Source organism: Symsagittifera roscoffensis, chromosome 1 (genome assembly GCF_963678635.1).
Source record: "Symsagittifera roscoffensis chromosome 1, txSymRosc1.1, whole genome shotgun sequence".
Taxonomy (NCBI): Eukaryota; Metazoa; Xenacoelomorpha; order Acoela; family Convolutidae; genus Symsagittifera; species Symsagittifera roscoffensis.
Window position 1 is genome coordinate 80,857,658 of NC_087062.1, and position 22,180 is coordinate 80,879,837.

General features: G+C 35.4%; 1 protein-coding gene across 3 annotated transcripts in view; it reads right to left on the bottom strand.

The window, feature by feature from the left end:
* LOC134850819 (lipoxygenase homology domain-containing protein 1-like) overlaps nucleotides 1-22,180 on the bottom strand; it is a 71,940-nt gene that overhangs the window by 547 nt on the left and 49,213 nt on the right. For 2 of the 3 annotated variants that reach the window (XM_063866626.1, XM_063866625.1), the window contains 8 exons: nucleotides 14,019-14,105; nucleotides 13,553-13,679; nucleotides 13,043-13,276; nucleotides 9,549-9,725; nucleotides 5,946-6,087; nucleotides 3,224-3,528; nucleotides 2,625-2,809; nucleotides 1,877-2,276 (listed from right to left, as the gene is read on the bottom strand). In XM_063866626.1, coding sequence (XP_063722696.1) covers nucleotides 2,064-2,276; nucleotides 2,625-2,809; nucleotides 3,224-3,528; nucleotides 5,946-6,087; nucleotides 9,549-9,725; nucleotides 13,043-13,276; nucleotides 13,553-13,679; nucleotides 14,019-14,105 — 1,470 coding nt within the window. In that variant the 3' untranslated portion in view covers nucleotides 1,877-2,063. Of the gene's footprint in view, nucleotides 1-247; nucleotides 433-1,876; nucleotides 2,277-2,624; nucleotides 2,810-3,223; nucleotides 3,529-5,945; nucleotides 6,088-9,548; nucleotides 9,726-13,042; nucleotides 13,277-13,552; nucleotides 13,680-14,018; nucleotides 14,106-22,180 lie in introns of those variants that run through there. The other variant, XM_063866627.1, reaches the window with a different exon arrangement.

Consider the following 22,180-nt stretch of genomic DNA (forward strand, 5'->3'; position numbering starts at 1 on the left):
TTGATAAGTTGTGTTCAGGTCAACGTCTAGGATTTTTTCCAGAGAAGGACGTTTTTTTTATCAAAAGCCTTTTCTCACCAAAAAACTTTCCGAGCTCTCGACTGAAAAAATATTGCTCCATTTTTTCCAACTTATTTCAATATGTGCTCACATATTTAAAATAGCTATTTTTAAACGTTTTACTTCTTTATGTGGTCCTTAAGATAGTTCACAAATTTAACTGACTGTCTAACACGCACACACTGACCTGTATGTGGAATGTATCCAACTTTCCCTTTTCGAACTTGTCCATATGAGTGTCACTTTTGCTCAGCTTATGCTTTCCAGAGTCCCCATGTTGGCCATATATGGTTATAAAGACATTGGCATCAGTGCCTGCTCCCTTCTCGTTACCAGTGAACACGTCCACCTTGTACTTCACATTGGAGAGTGCTGAAAACGCAAAATCACAATTTCACATCCATCGGACAGTATATTTTTTTATTCTGATTACACCAATCGAAGTCGAAGTCAAGTGAACTTTTAATGAATACTTTTATTTGTTTTGAGGTAGGTATCATGAGTTTTGTAGAAAAAAAAGAAAGTTCGTAATAATACATAAGGCTGATTGCAAGTGTAAAAATCACCAAAACCTATAAAAATGTCTTCTCCACGTTCATTAGCCTTATGAAAAAAAACCAAGACCTATATAAGAGTATTCATTAATTTACGTAACCTAAATAGCTAGAACAGGACCAATAAGCTAGCCTCAATTCACTTTGGAATATTTAGTTAACGCGTAGGACCTTGAATTGTTTCATTTTGCTTAAAAAAATCCCGCCTCAGCGCAGTTGTGTAATAACGCACATTATTTAGTCTAATAAACTGTCATTTTTTTGAACCCTTAAATCATTACAAGAATTGATGTCAGGTTTCATTTGAGTTCCAGGCGTTGAAACTTTTATAAAAAACGAACGACGTAATGAAATTAAACTTTCGATACAGAGGCGAAGCTTCGCTTCGCAAACACCATCGACAAAAAGCAGCTCTAGAAAGTGCGATAAGAAAAATAGAAATAAGCCTCGAATTAGTAAAAATTCGCCTAGGTCTAGGAATCGATCTAACCACTCAGTCACGCACGTTTAACCATCGACAAACACTAGTCTCGAATAAAGCGGCTACATAAGCTAATAAATTGCCAATGCAATTCAGCAAAATTGGCACCAAATACAAATAGTAACAAATTTCAAGTAATAATTTCGACACAGGCGAAGCTTGGCTTCGCAAAAAATAGCGAGAACATGAAAAAAGCAGCTCAAGAAAGTGTAATAAAAAAATAGAAAGAAGTCTCGAAGAAAGCAGTAACAAATGCTAAAAATTTGCCGATGCCATTCAGCAAAAGCGGTACCAAATACACTTGTACAAAAAATAATTTAAAATACAACTTACTGAACTCATCCACAATAACTTTGCATAAAACAAAATGCAAAGCATAAAGCCACATTATGTATGAATAATGCAATTCAAAAAATATTCAAAAAATTATAATTATTCAGAAAAGTTTTTATGATTTTAATGTTGTTTGAAACAATTAGCTTTTCGGTTCATTTGTTGAATGAAAAATGCTTTAACTGTGTTGACTTTTTACTATTCAAATGCCAAAGCACATGGTATCACAAAGCTGTAAAGGTGCCCCAAAAATGGCACCCACCAATGTTTGCGAATTAGTAAAAAAAGAAGGTTTTTAATACTACACTAAGCTGACTCTAGTATAAATAAATTTTGAACTAAAGCGACTAACTTTCCAACTAGAAAAAACTAAGCTTCGCAATATCTTTTTAAGTTTCGAGATTCGCTATTGGATTGTGCAATTCTCACGTTCTCCATTTATAAAATATCCATTGAGAATTAAATTGCGCAAAATATATTTGTACACTATGAAACAACTTATTTACAATTTTACACGCCATTTTATACATCAGTCTACCAAAATAATCGCAGAGTTTTATGCTACAGAAACTATAGAAGAAAACATAGAAGTATATGTTGAAATGTGGCTTTTGTCGTGAGATGCACTCGTGAGTTTAGATTGGAGCAGCCTTGTTGTCGCGAGGTACCAGTTCCCTGCTGATCTGTCCGTCGCCCTTGTCCTTATCCAGCCATTTGCCACAGGGGAACACGGTAGTCTCCTTAGTGCTCTCATTTGTAATCTCAACTCTATCCAGCATCCAACCGGCTCCAAAACCAGAGTTGTCATGCTCTATCACTAGTCTCTCGAGACTGCCGAGGTCCAGCACCTGTAAAAAACACTCATTGCATTTCGTATTTACTGTACATATGTTTTCTAGTTTCCCAACAAGATATTCATCTCTAAAGCGAGAATAGGAGCTGACCAGTTTTGATAAGTTGTGTTCAGGTCAACGTCTAGGATTTTTTCCAGAGAAGGACGTTTTTTTTATCAAAAGCCTTTTCTCACCAAAAAACTTTCCGAGCTCTCGACTGAAAAAATATTGCTCCATTTTTTCCAACTTATTTCAATATGTGCTCACATATTTAAAATAGCTATTTTTAAACGTTTTACTTCTTTATGTGGTCCTTAAGATAGTTCACAAATTTAACTGACTGTCTAACACGCACACACTGACCTGTATGTGGAACGTGTCCAACTTTCCCTTTTCGAACTTGTTTACATGAGTGTCACTTTTGCTCAGCTTATGCTTTCCAGAGTCCCCATGTTGGCCATATATGGTAATAAAGACATTGGCATCAGTGCCTGCTCCCTTCTCGTTACCAGTGAACACGTCCACCTTGTACTTCACATTGGAGAGTGCTGAAAACGCAAAATCACAGTTTCACATCCATCGGACAGGATATATTTTTATTCGGTTTACACCAATCAGCAGTCGAAGTCACGGCTCCCCCCCCCCCCCCCCCCCCACCTGTGAAATTTCACTAACTTACTGCTCACGTTGTCCGATTGTTACAAAAATTGTCATGCAGAATAATTAGGCCATGACAGGCAAACAAATTTGGCCTTCATACTTTGTAAAACCCCTCGTTACACCATAACATTGATGCTTATGTGAGGTGTTGAGGAAAAAGAGGCACAGTCTCAATTAGAGCATCACAAACAATCGATCTTATAGTTTTTTGTGCATACTCGATATGTGCATACTCAATAGTCCTTACTTGTTTTTATAGCAATTGGATACAATGTATTTGGATCTCAACTTATTACACTAACTCTTCAGAGTGGACATCTTTCCCTGCTCGAATTTCGTCACTGGCACTGTAACTGCATTAGCCGTGCTGGCTGTCCTGCCCAGAGATATCCAGTCGTTGACCACGAAAGTCCACTTGTCTCTTGTAGCCTTATTGGTAATTGTGACGTCATAGCAGTGCCACTTCCTCCCATTCTCCCCATCTGCCGGTTGCGCATTCGAGGGTGACTGTGTCTGATGACCCTCGGCCTTCTCAATGTGTCCCAACACAATAGACTGCAGCTTGCCCACATTATCGGTTGAGAACGAAAACTGATCTGCATCTCCACTAGACAAAATGAAAAACACATATTTAACACAGAGGCAAAACAAAGCTTTACTTCATCTGCTAAGCATATATGCCAACATATTTACATGCAAGTAAATTGAAGGACAATGACAATGTGTAAAGGTGCAATATTTTCCAAATTTTTCAATTTTTCAGGATTAAAGACAGCCTATCAACAACAATCAAAAAGCTCAGCCTATCAAAAAGCTCATTTGACAAATTCGGCTTCACAGAGGACTTTTTTACTTCACATTCAATCAGCAATTTTTATGATCGACAACAAATTGCCAAATCAATATTTAAAAAATGTTATTGAAAAGTAAAAACAAAAACGTTCCGCAAAGATTTTGAAAATCAAATTTTAGACTGAAAAAGAAATTTTAACATTGAGTAGAAGCTGCGCTTCGCAAACACTAACGAAAAACGACAAAAAAGCAGCTCTATAAAGTGAAATGAAGAGAAGGTTAAAACAAGGCTTGAAAATTAAATATTATGCTGTGCGGGATTCGATCCTACGACCAGGAGATTTTTATTGAGAACCCAGTCCTCACATCTGCGCCACGGGCCCCTGACAATTTACCCTGGCCACAAATTTAGCAGCAACTAAACTTAAGGCGTCCACGTTCACTTTCCCTGCAATAAAATGGAAAGCATGAAGGCAAATTAAAAATAAACAATGCATTTCAAAAAAAGTTCGATATATTGACTAGGAAAATTTCTGAAATCGAGTTTTTGTTATTGTTATGTTGTTTGAAACAAATCAACACCTTTTTTTGGTTCATTTGATGAATCAAAAGGCAGCACCGGTGTTAACGTATAACTTATCGAATGTCAAAGCCAATGCTACCAACTACCGCTAAGGTGAAACAGTAAGCATAAACGCTATATTTCGAAAATTTGTTTGGCAAAAAAGAACAGATCCTAGCTGGACTTGAACCCAGCAACACGGTCGATTCAAGCATAGACGTTACCGCTGCCAAACGCGAAACACCAGTCACTGAATAAACGGCGAAATCTAGAAATTCACTGATTTTGGCAAGACAAGTTCTTTACAGGAAATATTAAACTTCCGATTTGAGAATGCTTGCTAATCGTATGCATAAGAATTGAAGCAACCTTATTTTTCTCTTTTTTTCATTATGGTGATACAGAGTTAAAAAAGAAAACGCATTGAAAGAGCAAAAATTATCGGACCACGAGATTCGAATGTGCAACCTCCTGATTCATGAGTTCGACATCTAGAAAAAGAGCTGATTTTTGTCGTGTTCTTGCTAGTGTCGAATAGCGGAAGTGAAAAATAGAAATAAGATTTGAAATAGTTAAAATTCGGCTAAGTCTAGGAATCAATCTGTGGCCTGCTGCAAAATGGAGATTTTGAGTCTCACGCACTAACCACTCAGACACGCACACTTAACCCAAAATCCCCCCAACACTTTTCGAAGGCCGTAAAAAGTGGGGTAAGGTAGAGATCGCCTTAAAAATTACGCAGGCACACAGCGGAGTAGGCGAACTTTCCATTGGTACTACTTTTTTGAAAATCAGTAGAGTAGTTTTTGAGAAAAATTAAACTTTTGAAAAAATTGAAATTTTTTTCTTCAAAGCGTCTCAAAATAATTAAAAAAAAACCGGACCCAAATATTTTTTTCACACAGAAGCGAAGCTGCGCTTCGCAAACACTTGCGAGAACATCAGCAAAAAGCGGCTCTATCAAGTGACATAAGAAAAAGTAGAAATAAGCCTCGAATTTGCAAAAACTCAGGTTTAGCAAAAACTCGAATTAGCAAAAATCTGCGACCTAGCAAACTTGAGTCTCACGTACTAATCATTCAGCCACGGATGCTTAAAATCCCCAAAAACTAGCCACCAATAATGCACCTACATATGCTAAAAAATTGCCAATTCGATGCAGCAAAAGTAGCATTAAACACAAAACGGTACAAATTTGCAAATATAAAAAATCGCAAATCATAAAGCCACATTATGTATAAATTATGCTATTAAAAAATTGCGAAGTATATTGAGATTTCAATATTGTTATGTAGTTTGAAACAAATAGCTTTCTTCGGTTCAACTGATGCATTAAAAATGCATCAATGTGTAAACTTATAATTACGAACACCAAAGCAAGTAAATATCAAAGGTGCAACAAAATATCAAAATATCTTATTGCCAAATTATTCGATGCAGTAAATTCGACGCAGCAAATATTGTTGCTTTAAGTCGCAACAATAATTGCGACTTAGTCGCAACAAGATTTGCGACTTAGGTTGGAAAAAAAAGAAAGCTCGTACTAGAAAGTTATAATACCTGTTGCAAGTGTAATAATACCAGTTTTTATCAAACAGGAATTAAGTTACTAAGGTTAAATTCACCTCCTCCTCGATTAAAATGACATTTTATTGCAGATTCTCAATTACCCTCTAAATATCCGTTGGGCGTGCGAGTTGATCATGAATAGGGGCTTCTCGGACTCTCCTCTGTCTCCAATCAGTTTGAGGAAGGCGTGGCATCGGGTCGAGGCATTCCTCTTGTCCGTAGTTCGCACGACAACCTCGTAATCTATTTAGAAACAATCATTTTTCCATACTAATTGAAATATGCATTTTACTAATTGCTGCGTGAATTTTACTAGTTGCAAGCAAACATGAGCACAACTGAAGTTTTACAGTAATTAATTAATGATACATTTAATTTTTCAAGCGAAAATATTATATTATACAATAAAAAATACTATATCAAGTAGAACAAATCAAGCAAATACACTGAACTTCACAAAAAAGCTACTTTGTTATCTGATGCTTTTTGCGAAGTATAGTACACTATACTGGATCTAAAAATATTATAATCATCGATTTCAAAAATCATCAGATAACTGCAGGCCTGCTAACTTTCAGAAAACAAAATAAACCACAGACTTAACCTGCAATAAATGAACTTTTACAATTTTCAACATAAAAAAGAATAATTAAAGTAAATTTTATTGATGAACTCTCCAGTAAAGCAGACGACGCTGTACATTTTCCCATCTCACACACTGAACAAAAAATGACAGCGTCATTTTTGTCACCAGCTGTGTCTTGACTTTGAACTAAGGGCCTACAGCTGAACTCTCTTGAATTTGATATTATGCTATATTAGTAATCAAACTGTTTGTTGATATTTGATCAAATAGTTTGACACAAAACTATACGACGAACATTAAGACCAGTTGGTTGGTTTTGCAATAAAATATATTAATTATATTATGTTCTGACATCTCATCAACATCGGCCCAGCACGAGCCTATCATGCATCCGAAGAACTTATAGTGACACAATATAAAAATGGTAGTCCAAAGCAATATCCGATACCAGCTTCTGCCCAAAATTTTGTATCTCTGAACATTAAGGGGAAATTACATGCAAATCTAAAAGAAAAGCCAAATACTTGTGAAAATTTGAACTCTGACTCAAATATGAACCATATGAGCTAGTTAAAATAATATAAACCAGTTGACAGGCCTCGATGTCTGTTTAGATATTTCAGAATGGAAAATTCAAATAGAGGTGAAGCGGAAATTCGCATAACTAGCCGCATGCACAAGCTAGCCGAAAAAAATGAGACAAAAATTAACAAGTCCGCAAAAAAATAGCCAAGACAGTTGGAAAAGTTTCACTGAATTTACTTTTCAACATCTTTCAACTTTCAAACTTTGAAGAGAAAAATTGACGTTAAGCTCTTTGATTACAAGAGACTAAATTCAAGAGACTTTTCTGATTGACACTAATTTATTAAAATTAACCCCATTTGAGAAACTGAATCAATAGGTACTTTTAAATTCCACAGATAGCACAACAAGAATTGGGACGAAGTTCAATTAGTTAAAAGTTAAACCTGAAAAAGACTGCTCGTATCAGGGCGAAGCCCTGAAAAGTCCGACTGCCTTTTAAGGTTTTTTGGAGAAGAAATAACATCAAAAATTAAATGTAATGAGATAAAATGAGAAAAAAAATTAAAAGTAAAAAAACAAAAAGAAATTTTTTTTTTCAAAAATTTGAATTTTTTTTTTAAATCATCCCCCCACACGCAATATAAAGTACTAGAGGATAGATTTCGCTCCTACTAACAAATCGACTATGCCAAATAAGCTACCTTCAACCAATTTGGAACGACTTTAACAACGGATTGAATCTCCGCTTACGCGTTATCTTCATATTTTACAGCGTAACATCACGCATTTAGCCGTAATAACACGTAAAACAAACATAAACCTCGGTATTTTGAAAGGGGTAAACTGGAAAAGAGCCTACCTTTTGAATGACAAAAAGAATTCCGTCAAAAATGGCTAGTTTAAAAGTCGAAATTTGTCTGAAGAAAAAAACCATCACGAGCACAATTATTCCGCTACTTTCGTTACCAAATTCAGAACAAAACTGCTCGTATCAGAGTGAATCCCTGAAAGTTCCGACTGCCTTTTAAGTTCTATTGAGCAAAAAATAACATGAAAAAATTAAATGCAAAAAAAATAAATTGAAAAGATAAGTAAAATTTGAAATTTTTTATGAAAATCATCCCCCCACACGCCATACAAAGTACAAAAAGATAAATTTAGCTCCTTGTAAAAAATCAATTATAGCAAATAAGCTTCTTTCAACCAATTTGGAACGATTTTAAGACGGCTTAAATCTCCGCTTACGCGTTAATAGCGCGAAATATATCGCGCGTTAATTGTTTCAAACCCCCATAACTTTACGAAAAAAGAAAAAATGATCACAGGTGAAATATCTTTTCAAATTTGAGCTCAAGACAACAATAGCTTTCGAATGATATAAAAAAATTCCGTCAAAAATGGCTAATTAAAAAGTCGAAATTTGTCTGAAGAAAAAAAAAACCAACCACGAGCACAAATATTCCGTTACTTTCGTATCGAAAGTCAGAACAATAAATATATAGGCAAAGGTCCTGAAGCAGGGGCTTCACCACTACGCCATGTCAGCCGCTGCGCAGTGAATTAATCTTTCGTAACCTAGCCAACAGAAAATTGGAACAGAGTCAATGAACAAAAAGAAGCAGAAAAAAATACCTTAAATGGCCTTAAAAAGATCTTCGAATTTCAATAAACATTTAAAATTGACAATTTTTCTTAATTACACCAAATTGAGACAGAGACGAAGCTGCCGTTTGTAAACATTTGCGAGAACACGACCAAAAAAACAGCTCTATCAAGTGAAATAAGAAAAAAGAAATAAGCCTCGAATTAGCAAAAACTCGGCTACGTGTCGGAATCGAATCTGCGACTTAGCAAACTTGAATCTCACGCACTAACCACCCAGCCACGGATGCTTAAAATCCCCAAAAACTAGCCATCAATAACGCAGCTACACATTCAAGTAAATTATCGATTCGATACAGCAAAAACACCAAATACAAAAGGACACAGTTTTGCATGTAATAAATTGGAAAGCATAAAGCCACATTAAAAATAAATTATGCATTTTAAAAAAGCTTCGAGATACATTGAATTTGAAACACTAACTTTTTCTGGTTTATTTAATGAATTAAAAAAGCATCATCTGTCTCAACTTTTTACTAATCAAATGTCAAAGCACATATGATATTATACTGCTTACGCAGGCTACCGATTCCAGAGGCCACCAAAAGTAGCACTTTTATTTGCGACACAGGTTGAAAATTAAGGTTTGCACTAATACACTTGCTTCGCAAGTGTAAAAACAAAATCAATCAATAATAACAAAACTTATTCCGCAGCGAAATGTGAAAATTAAAATCCACTTTCAAAACTTGAAGTCAATCACGTTTTTCGTGACCTTTACATTTTTGCCATACGATAGTTGAATTTTTCCTGTCGTTTAACAAAGGAGATTAAGAGAGATCAAAAGTCGTACTCGGGCTTAAAAAATACAAGCTAATCCATAGTCCCTTTCCACCTCAAGGGGAGTGACCAGAACCAAATCAGTTGTTAATAGCATTTAAGAAACCATGTTTCTAGAAAAACCGAGGATAAGATGCAAGTTTTTAACCAGTTTTGGGACTGGTGAGATGTTCTCTTCCAATTGTGTCACAGAGGAGGTCCCTGGATGTGGTCTTGTCACCCTTGGAGTTGGACAGCCACTGGTTGCACGGGAATCTCCACTTCTTTCCACTACCTCCAGTCTCCTCTACTTCCACGCTGTCCAGGTGCCAAGAGGGATTCAGCCCTGCAAAAACACACGCACACTAAGATGACCTCACCCTATATTAATATTACAGTATTTTTTACATACACTAACTTTGTTTAACTATATCGGGATAAGTTTCGGCTAGTCCGCGCAAATTTGAAAGACAACAGCGGAACCCATTTCTCTACTATTTAAACTGTCGAATAACCTATTTATTCCGATTGTCATATAAGGGATTCGTAAATACGTGTGCAATTCATTATGATTAAACATTGAATGTCATGTGATTTTTTTCAGCCAGTTTCGATAGGGGCAAAATAATATACTCAGTAAACGAATCATGCATAGTTATCTCAAAATGAAATGGTGCCTGAATTCATTCAAGTTCTATTAGATCGGACTAGCCTTGAAACCTAATTTGTATAAGGCTAATGAAAGAAGCTTCGATGTATCAATAAATGTTTCTCAAAATTATAGTTTCTAAGCAACGATGAACCAGTAAACATCTGCATGTACAACTCTAACTAAACTAATTGAAGTTATAAGATATTTCAACCAAGCAAGAGGTGGATTGCCTAGGAAAAACTCAGGGATATAATTATTGTTCCGACCATTTGAAAAAAGAGGAGGCACTTTGTATTCGGGTGTAACTTCGTTTTTTCTTCTTTTTTTTGTTTACACGCAAAATCAGGTACCACAAATGATCATCGGAATGAGTTGAGTGAGTCCAAAATTTTCTCGGTATTGAGAAAAACTGGTTTAAAATCATTCATTTTTATTTCAATTTCGAGCAAATAAAGCGAGCGAACAGGCTTACAACAGCTTATTAACGCTTATTTAAGCCCTGAAAACTTGGTTTTTAAGCAAAGCAAATAAGTTAAGAGCCATTTTGGGAAAATTTGGAAAAAATGGTCCAATTTGCCTATATTACTCGACTGTCGAATATACCTAAATGATAGTTTTACTTCAGATCCATTGATCACACCATGCAGAAAAAAACTTTTTAGGTAGTTTTTCATTACAGAGGTGAAGCTTCACTACGCAAACACTAGCCAGAACACAAAAAGCAGCTCTAGTGTTCTAAAAAAAAGCAATAAGAAAAAAATAAAAATAAGCCTCGAATTATTAAAAGTTTGGCGACATCTCGGATTCAAACCTAAGACCTATTCCGACCTAAACATTAGGACCCTCACGCACTAACCACTCAGCCACGGACGCTAAGTCCATGGCAAACACTAGCCACAAAGAAAGCAGAAAACAGATGCTTTGAAATTTCCACTGTTACAGATCGTGATTATAGCAAAAAGGCCTACAAGTGAACACTTTTGTTTGCGAGTCAGGTTAGAAAAAATAAGGTTCGTATTAAAAGACTAGCTGTTCGCAAGCGTAAAGACTATGGTCGGAACATTCTGTGCTATTTGCACAGTAACCGGCTATCCTTCTTGCAATTTGAATTCAGCGTGTCATGAGAACAACTAACACTTTGAATCAATTTCTCGTAAATACATTTTGGCAGGCGTAATACTTGCTTTTTTCACAATCTGATATCGCCTTTTTAGAAAAAGGATACAGATTTTCGATCTCCCTGGTAACCCTACTATATTCTGCCTATTATAATAAGTCTAAGCTAACACATAAAGGAAGCTACACACAGAATCGCCTATTCTGCCTATTATAATAAGTCTAAGCTAACACATAAAGGAAGCTACACACAGAATCGGATGAAGTATAAACTTTAACCAGGGGCGGATCCAGGATTTTCGAGAGGCGGGGGATTTTTAAAAAAAATGTGAAAAATTTGTTAAAAAAATTGGAGTCGGCGTAAACAAAACTTTTTTGAGCCGACTCAATTGATTTTCTGAGCACTCCAAAATCACTATAAAGACCCCTTTTTTAAGCACATTTTCTGAGCCACTAGGAAATTTTGACAAAACACAAAAAACAAAGTGTTTTCAGGAAAATTTGACCAAAAAAAAAGCACTTTTCGACGCACGCGCCCCTCAAAATTAATATTTATAGGCGTCGAAGGCGTCTTTAGAAAAAAATTCAGGGTATGTCACCCAAAATGGATTTTTTGAAATATTTATGAAGGGGGACACTTTGGGTCGGCAGGGGGTGGAAGCCCTGAGGGGGGCTCAAACACTCCCTTCTAAAACCGCCCCTGACTTTAGCAGTCGTATTTTCTCATGACAGAAGAACCCAAACAACAAATTCAGTTTTTAAAATTTGAAAACAGCTTGAAAATCGATTAACTGTGGGTTTTAACGATGTTGATTGGTTGCATCTTTTATCATCCGGACTCTCTGCCATGAGATAATTCCCAGTCGACTGAAATCTAACTGAAATCGACTGAACGGATTTGGTAAAAACATGAATTGATAGGTCTGCTGAACAAGTTAAATGAGCTAGAAAAATTCACATTGGTGTATATCAAACCATTTAGTGAGTCTGCAAAGAGCAAAAATATATTACGTAACTTTTTCATTACTATAGAACCTTATTAACATTAATGTAACATTTTACAGTCACTTCTCAAAATTTTAACGAAATAGACAAGACTAGACGTATCAACTGCCCATAAGCGTCTGTTAAATCCCACAGCCACGCGCAGTGCCGAAAGGAAAAGGATATACTTCACCTCTTAGTTATCCACTGGTCTGCTTCAATTCAATTTATATTGATTTTTTTAAAATGATATCACAAGAAATATCCTTTCAATTTTGAATAGAATAGAGGAAATATCCTTTTCAATTTTGAAATATCCTTCCAAAAATTCCGTCAAAACAAAAAGTCGGAATCAGCTCAGTTTAATATGGGTCAGAAAACATGTTAGTGTTCAGCAATCGTTTAAAGTCTCTTTTTTCCATATGCAAATGTAAGTGCAATCGAAATCGACGTGAGACTCAATTGAAAAACAAGAGTAGTTTTGCCAGAAAACTGTTCATTACGTGAGAATTTTTTCCGCACTATTTTGATCATTATCCAGTTCAAAAAGCACAGAATTTGAATCACTCTCGGATTAAGAAACATTCAACGGGGTCCATAAAGTTTGTAGTGAAGGAATTTGGCGCCCTGATCGAGGTTAATCTATTATTCATTTCTCTGCGTAAACTAGTGTGATGAGCCAAAAAAATGTGCTACTTTTTCTGATTACTGAGATATTTTCTCGATTTTCATTTTGAAACCCGAATCACAACTGTAGGGGATTCATCGTGATAGCATATTGGATGCACTATCTATGAGATTTATTCATGGTACTTGAGCTGGATTTAGCAGAAAAAAAACAACCTAGGCTATGGTTCCTTCCCGCTCTACCGAGAGTGGTCCAATCGAAAGAAGAAGGTTTGCAGTCTTGCCTGAATTGTCATGTGAGATTCGGAGTTTCGACAAGTTTCCAAGAGAGAGAATGGGCGGCAAGTGGAACTCATCCATGTGGTCTCTCTCGAACTTGTCAAACTTGTAAGTCTTGCTCTCACGCAACTGCACCTGGTCACTGTCCCCATTCTCCCCGAACAACACCACAAACACGTTAGCATCAGTGCCAGCCATTAAAACGTCACTGGTCTTAACACGCACAACGTACGAAGTAACTACAACACAAAAATAAAATAAACACATGAATAGAATTTGTAGGTCAACCACTCGCAACTTTCCCATTGCTCTCAAAAAGACCCCTTTTCGCTCGTCCAACTCAAATTATGAGAAAAATTTGATATTTAGAAGGATCTCAGATAGCTAAATAATTATTTTTTTGATGGTCAAAATACCCTTTCCCCCATGAATTCACTAAACCTGTAAATACACATTATATCATGCGCTTTCATGTCTCATAAAAACAGGCATTTAAAAAGATTACAGTTTCTTACGGGAAAGGAGCGTGACTCCGTCGACGGTGGCCGACAAATCTCTCTTGAGGAGCTTCTTCTTGGGGTCGAACCAGTCGTCACACTTGAACACGTACAGCTTTCCACTCTGCTTGTCACGCACACTCATCTGAACAAGTAATTACGATCGTAGGATTTCAAAGGCAGACGAAGCAAAACTAAATCAATCTAATTCTAACTATTCCAAAAATCTGCATCAATATCATGTTGATCCTTGCTTCATGATATTGTTTTTTCTTAACTCAAAACTATGAAAGCAAGATTTTCCATTTTGTTTTAAAAAATAAAGCCAATTGAATTGACTGCGCCTATGCTTTCACGCTGGACGTCATGACTAGGAAAATTTATGCTTTGTTCAGACGTACAATTGGAAGCCATAATTATTGCAATCATTAGTGTCATTTGTATGAGCATCTATCAAGTATGTAAAGTTTTAATAAGGAGTAACCTGCTGCAGATACCAGCTAGTCCTGGCACCCTTGGGTTCCACGCTCACTCGCATCTTCCGTAAAGGCACAATATCCTCAATTTCCACCTGTAAATACCCCACATACAATTAAATTTCTCTATAAAACATAACCAAGTGCGTTGAAGAGACGTGAACGCACCGAAAACAACGACTTGTTTTTTCAAATAGCTTCAAGTTTCGAACTTTATAGAAAAAAATAAATGCCCTTGAAGCTCTGAGAATTTCAAGAACAATTTATGATTGGTGCTTTTTTAATAAACTCAACTCAATTTGAGACACAGAGGCTAAGCGGAGCTTCGCAACATTTGCGCTGCAGAACACACATTGCGCTACAAAAGAGTGAACGAAAAAGACAGAAGCAAATAAAAACTCTGAAAAAATAAAATGGAAAAATTACTTGAAAAAATACCTTGACAAAAAATTTTAAAAAATAATTTCAGTTATGATTAAAACACTGCTTCGAAAAGTAATTAAAAAAATAAAAAATATCAAGGTTACATAAAAAAAATGGCGTTTAAAAATCAAAGTGATCCGACAAAAACTAAGACGAAAACCCCGAATTCGAATAAAAACTAGCGTTTAACGCACCTTCGGTGCTTCGAAATTTTTCGACAACTAAGCAAAAACCACATATATTGGAAACAACATCTGCACCTTTTAGTGTACTCTGACTGCACACAATAACAAACTTTCAATTTTTTTCAATTCCCATTTTAAAAGCGTCATCTCAAAAACTTAATGGGCCTCTGGAGAAATTTGGAGGCCAGATTTGTAACCACTGAGAGTCCCTGAGAGCACCCTACTATAGGGTAAGGAATCCAAAATTTTGTGAACTTTTTTAAACCTAAGTTTCCCGGAAAAAAAATTTAAAAAAAACGTCTTATCTCAGAAACTTAAAGGATTTGAGCATTCATATTAAGAGGCAAGGTTTGAGACGCCTGGGTGAACGCTGACAATAAGGTTGTATCTTCATCAAGCTGGTAGTTTCAAATTTTTTGAATTTCTATGTAGATAAGTTCTTATGGGAAATTTTGAAAAAATCAAAAAACGTCACAGCTCGGAAACTAAAAGCAGTTGAGCAGTCGCGTTTATCATTTGCATGTGGCAAGATTTGCAACTCTTTAGAGTAACTAACCTGACAACACCGGACTATAGCGTTGGGAATTTCAAATTTCGAAAAAAAATAAATTTTAACTTTCTCAAAAAATCACAAAAAACGTCACATCTCGAAAACTACAAAGAATTGGGCAGTCATATTTGGAGGCAAGATTCACAATCCTTGAGAGTACTCTGACAGGACCTAATTACAAGGTTGGGAATTTCAGATGTTCAAAGAATATTAGTAATTTAAGTTTTCTGAAAATTTATGAAAAAATCACAAAAAACTTCATATCTCAAAAACAACTAAAATTTGAGCAGTCACACTTGAAGGCAACATTCGCAACCTTTGAGAGTACTTTGACACGACCTAACTACAAGGTTGGGAATTTCAGATGTTTAAAGAATATTAGTAAACAGGGTTGGGAATTTCAGATTTTGCGAAAAAAAAATTATGTAAGTTTTCTGAAATTTTTTTGAAAAAATCACAAAAAACGTCATATCTCGAAAACTACAAGGATTTGAACAGTCATATTTGGAGGCAAGATTTGTTAATCCTTAGAGTACTCTGGCAGCACCCAACTACAAGGTTGGGAATTTCAAATTTGGAGAAATAATTAATTTAAATTTTCTGAAAATTTTTGAAAAATCACAAAAAACATCATATCTCGAAAACTACAAGGATTTGAGCAATCATATTTGGAGGCAAGATTCGCGATCCTTGATAGTACTCTGACAGTACCCAATTTCAGGGTTGGGAATGTCAGATTTAAAAAAAAATAATAACATTCAAGTTTTCTGAAAACTTTTGAAAAAATTACAAAAACCGTCATATCTCGAAAACTACAAGGATTTGAACAGTCATATTTGGAGGCAAGATTTGTACCGCCTTAGAGTTCTTTGACAGCGCCCAACTACAGGGTTGGGAACTTCGAGTTTTTTAATTTTTTTTGTTATCTGAAATAATTTTTGAAAATGCTCAAAAATCGTCTTATCTCGTTAGCTAAAATAAAAAAAATGATTCGGGCATTCAAAATTGGAGGCTAAATTCGCAACCCCTAATTCGATATTGGGCTGCTTAATTTAAACTCGGTAAAATAACCACTAAAATCAAATTGGAAAATCGAAAAAACTCTTAAACATTGCACTATACGATAAAGCTTAAACATGCAAAAAAATTACGTTGAAAAAGCTTAAACATGGCGAGATAGTGAAGCCCGCATTTAAATATATAATAGATTGAATTTTTTTTGAAAAGATAATTACGTGAAAACGGCTTAAGAAAACGGTTTACGAAACTAATTACTTCTTAAGTGATAGTAGTGAAGATCCTACTTAAAAAGTGAAGATACTCAATGCGTTATTCTGTGGGCAAGGTTGTTTACGGGAAAAAGTCTAGTACCGATTGTAATACCCTTGCTTATCGCTACGGTAAAAAGTGGCTCAATGAGTAAATTTATAATTCCGCTGGAAAACATGATAATTAAATTCCATTTTCAAAATCCATTACATTTTTGTGCCTTTTACACTTGTGCTGTTCGTTAGTATATTTTAACTTCTTCAAAGGAAATAAAGCGAACTTGAAAAGAAATCGAAAGACAAACCGCGAAAAGTCAACGCTGAGCGTGAACCAATTTTAAGGATTTTTCCTGAACAAAGATTTTAAAAAATGACCAAGAACTATATAAGAGTAATTACTACGTCCATTACTTTTTATAAAGGAGGTTTGATTGACACAGAGGCGAAGCTGTGTAAAACAATGTAAAAAAAACAAGAAACTTTTTTATTTGAGTTTTTTTTTGTAAAAATCAACTCCTCACACACCATATTACCTGCAAAATGATAAATTTCGCTCCTAGCAAATAATGAATTATGGCAAATAAGCTTCCTTCAACAAATTTGGAACGAATTCAATTACCGATTAAATCTGCGCTTACGCATTAATAGCGCGAAATATATCGCGCGTTAATTGTCCCAAATTGGCAAAACTTAAACCCCCCATAACTTTACGAAAAAAATCGCCGGTGAAATATCTTTCCAAGTTTGAGCTCAGGTCAAAACTTTTTGAATGATCAAAAATGGCTGGTTCAAGTCGATAGTTGTCTGAAGAAAAAAACCACCCCGAGCACAATTATTTCGCTACTTTCGTTACCAAATTCGGAACAAAACTGCTCGTATCAGAGTAAATCCCTGAAAGTTCCGACTACCTTTTAAGTTCTATTGAGCAAAAAACAACATGAAAAAATTAAATGCAATAAAATAAATTGAAAAGAAAAGTGAAATTTGCAATTTTTTGTGAAAATCATACCCCCGCACGCCATATTAAGTACAAAGTGATGAATTTCGCTCCTATTAACAAATCGACTATGGCAAACAAGTTTCCTTCGAACAATTTGGAACGATTTATAACACGGATTGAATCTCCGCTTACGCGTTAATAGCGCGAAATGTATCGCGCGTTGATTGTCCCAAATTAGCCAAAATGTCAATCTTTAAACCTCCATAGTTTTTTTTCCCGAAAAATGATCACAGTTGGAAAAATCATTTCAAATTTAAGCTCAGGACAACAATACCTTTTGGCTCTTTTCCAGTTTCGCCCCCCTTTCAATTTCAATTTTGAAAAGTCTATTTAACGTTGTCACAATGCAATGAAAATTGGCTTGGTGAACAAATCGACAACTGCGAACAGATTTGTTCTTCATACTTTACAGCGTAACATCACGCATTTAGGCGTAATGAAACGTAAAACAAACATAAAACTCGGTATTTTGAAAGGGGGAGACTGGAAAAGAGCCTACCTTTTGAATGACAAAAAGAATTCCGTCAATAATGGCTAGTTAAAAAGTCGAAATTTGTCTGAAGAAAAAAACCATCCCGAGCAAAATTATTCCGCTACTTTCGTTACCAAAGTCGGAACAAGAGTGCTCGTATCAAGGTGCAGATATGAAGGTTTCGACTGCCTTGTAAGGCCTATGGAGCAATAAATAACATCAGAAAAAAATGATGCAAAAATTAAAATGAAAACAAAAATCAAAATGTGATTTTTTTTTTTGAAAATCATACTTCCACACGCTATTTTAAGTACAAAGTGATGAATTTCGCTCTTAGTAACAAATGATTTACGGCAATAAGCTTACTTCAAACAATTTGGAACTACTTTTAAAACGGATTGAATCTCCGCTTACGCGTTAATAGCGCGATAATTGTCCCAAATTAGCCAAAATGGCAAGCTTTAAACCTCCATAGTTTTACAAAAAAAAAGATCACAGTTGAAAAAATCTTCTCCAATTTAGGCTCAGGACAACAATACCTTTTGGCTCTTTTCCAGTCCCCACCGTTTCAATTTCAATTTTGAAAAGTCTATTTAACGTTGTCACAATGCAATGAAAATTGGCTTGGTGAACAAATCGACAACTGTGAACAGATTTGTTCTTCATACTTTACAGCGTAACATCACGCATTTAGCCGTAATAATACGAAAAACAAACATAGAACTCGGTATTTTGAAAGGGGGAAACTGGAAAAGAGCCTAACTTTTGAATGGCAAATAAGCTTTCTTCAACCCATTTGGAACGATTTCTAAAACGGAAACAAATATCAGCTTAAGCGTTTATAACGCGAAATATATCGCGCGTTAATATTCCCAACTTGGCCAGACTGGCAATCTTTGAACCTACATATCTTAACAAAAACAATGAAAGGTGAAAAATTTTTTCAATTTTAGGTTCAGGACTTCAATTCCTTTTGAAGGATAATTTAAAAAATCCGTCAAAAATGGCTAGTTTAAAAAGTCGAAATTTGTCTGAAGAAAAAACCACCCCGAGCACAATTATTCCGCTACTTTCGTTACCAAATTCGGAACAAAACTGGTCGTATCAGAGTGAATCCCTGAAAGTTCCGACTGCCTTTTAAGTTCTATTGAGCAAAAAACATGAAAAAATTAAACGCAATAAAATAAATTGAAAAGAAAAGTAAAATTTGCAATTTTTTGTGAAAATCATACCTCCACACGCCATACTAAGTACAAAATGATGAATTTCGCTCCTATTAACAAATCGACTATGGCAAACCAGTTTCTTTCGAACAATTTGTAACGATTTATAACACGGATTGAATATCCGCTTACGCGTTAATAGCGCGAAATGTATCGCGCGTTGATTGTCCCAAATTAGCCAAAATGTCAATCTTTAAACCTCCATAGTTTTTTTTCCGAAAAATGATCACAGTTGGAAAAATCTTTTCAAATTTAAGCTCAGGACAACAATACGTTTTGGCTCTTTTCCAGTTCCTCCCCCTTTCAATTTTGAAAAGTCTATTTAACGTTGTCACAATGCAATGAAAATTGGCTTGGTGAACAAATCGACAACTGCGAACAGATTTGTTCTTCATACTTTACAGCGTAACATCACGCATTTAGCCGTAATGACACGTAAAACAAACATAAAACTCGGTATTTTGAAAGGGGGGAGACTAAAAAAGAGCCTACCTTTTGAATGACAAAAAGAATTCCGTCAAAAATGGCTAGTTAAAAAGTCGAAATTTGTCTGAAGAAAAAAACCACCCCGAGCAAAATTATTCCGCTACTTTCGTTACCAAAGTCGGAACAAGAGTGCTCGTATCAAGGTGCAGATCTGAAAGTTTCGATTGCCTTGTAAGGCCTATGGAGCAATAAATAACATCAGAAGAAATAGATGCAAAAATTAAAATGAAAAAAAAAAATCAAAATTTGAATTTTTTTTGAAAATCATACTTCCACACGCTATTTTAAGTACAAAGTGATGAATTTCGCTCTTAGTAACAAATTATTTACGGCAATAAGCTTACTTCAACCAATTTGGAACGACTTTTAAAACGGATTGAATCTCCGCTTACGCGTTAATAGCGCGATAATTGTCCCAAATTAGCCAAAATGGCAAGCTTTAAACCTGCATAGTTTTACAAAAAAAAGATCAGTTGAAAAAATCTTCTCCAATTTGAGCTCAGGACAACAATACCTTTTGGCTCTTTTCCAGTCCCCCCCCCCCCCGTTTCAATTTCAATTTTGAAAAGTCTATTTAACGTTGTCACAATGCAATGAAAATTGGCTTGGTGAACAAATCGACAACTGTGAACAGATTTGTTCTTCATACTTTACAGCGTAACATCACGCATTTAGCGGTAATAATACGTAAAACAAACATAAAACTCGGTATTTTGAAAGGGTGAAACTGGAAAAGCCTAACTTTTGAATGGCAAATAAGCTTTCTTCAACCCATTTGGAACGATTTCTAAAACGGAAACAAATATCAGCTTAAGCGTTTATAACGCGAAATATATCGCGCGTTAATATTCCCAACTTGGCCAGACTGGCAATCTTTGAACCTACATATCTTAACAAAAACAATGAAAGGTGAAAAATTTTTTCAATTTTAGGTTCAGGACTTCAATTCCTTTTGAAGGATAATTTAAAAAATCCGTCAAAAATGGCTAGTTTAAAAAGTCGAAATTTGTCTGAAGAAAAAACCACCCCGAGCACAATTATTCCGCTACTTTCGTTACCAAATTCGGAACAAAACTGGTCGTATCAGAGTGAATCCCTGAAAGTTCCGACTGCCTTTTAAGTTCGATTGAGCAAAAAACATGAAAAAATTAAACGCAATAAAATAAATTGAAAAGAAAAGTAAAATTTGCAATTTTTTGTGAAAATCATACCTCCACACGCCATACTAAGTACAAAATGATGAATTTCGCTCCTATTAACAAATCGACTATGGCAAACCAGTTTCTTTCGAACAATTTGTAACGATTTATAACACGGATTGAATATCCGCTTACGCGTTAATAGCGCGAAATGTATCGCGCGTTGATTGTCCCAAATTAGCCAAAATGTCAATCTTTAAACCTCCATAGTTTTTTTTCCGAAAAATGATCACAGTTGGAAAAATCTTTTCAAATTTAAGCTCAGGACAACAATACGTTTTGGCTCTTTTCCAGTTCCTCCCCCTTTCAATTTTGAAAAGTCTATTTAACGTTGTCACAATGCAATGAAAATTGGCTTGGTGAACAAATCGACAACTGCGAACAGATTTGTTCTTCATACTTTACAGCGTAACATCACGCATTTAGCCGTAATGACACGTAAAACAAACATAAAACTCGGTATTTTGAAAGGGTGAAACTGGAAAAGCCTAACTTTTGAATGGCAAATAAGCTTTCTTCAACCCATTTGGAACGATTTCTAAAACGGAAACAAATATCAGCTTAAGCGTTTATAACGCGAAATATATCGCGCGTTAATATTCCCAACTTGGCCAGACTGGCAATCTTTGAACCTACATATCTTAACAAAAACAATGAAAGGTGAAAAATTTTTTCAATTTTAGGTTCAGGACTTCAATTCCTTTTGAAGGATAATTTAAAAAATCCGTCAAAAATGGCTAGTTTAAAAAGTCGAAATTTGTCTGAAGAAAAAACCACCCCGAGCACAATTATTCCGCTACTTTCGTTACCAAATTCGGAACAAAACTGGTCGTATCAGAGTGAATCCCTGAAAGTTCCGACTGCCTTTTAAGTTCTATTGAGCAAAAAACATGAAAAAATTAAATGCAATAAAATAAATTGAAAAGAAAAATTTGCAATTTTTTGTGAAACTCATACCCCCACACGCTATTTTAAGTACAAAATGATGAATTTCGCTCCTATTAACAAATCGACTATGGCAAACAAAATTCCTTCGAACAATTTGGAACGATTTATAACACGGATTGAAAATCCGCTTACGCGTTAATAGCGCGAAATGTATCGCGCGTTGATTGTCCGAAATTAGCCAAAATGTCAATCTTTAAACCTCCATAGTATTTTTTCCGAAAAATGATCACAGTTGGAAAAATCTTTCCAAACTTAAGCTCAGGACAACAATACGTTTTGGCTCTTTTCCAGTTCCCCCCTTTCAATTTTGAAAAGTCTATTTAACGTTGTCACAATGCAATGAAAATTGGCTTGGTGAACAAATCGACAACTGCGAACAGATTTGTTCTTCATAATTTACAGCGTAGAATCACGCA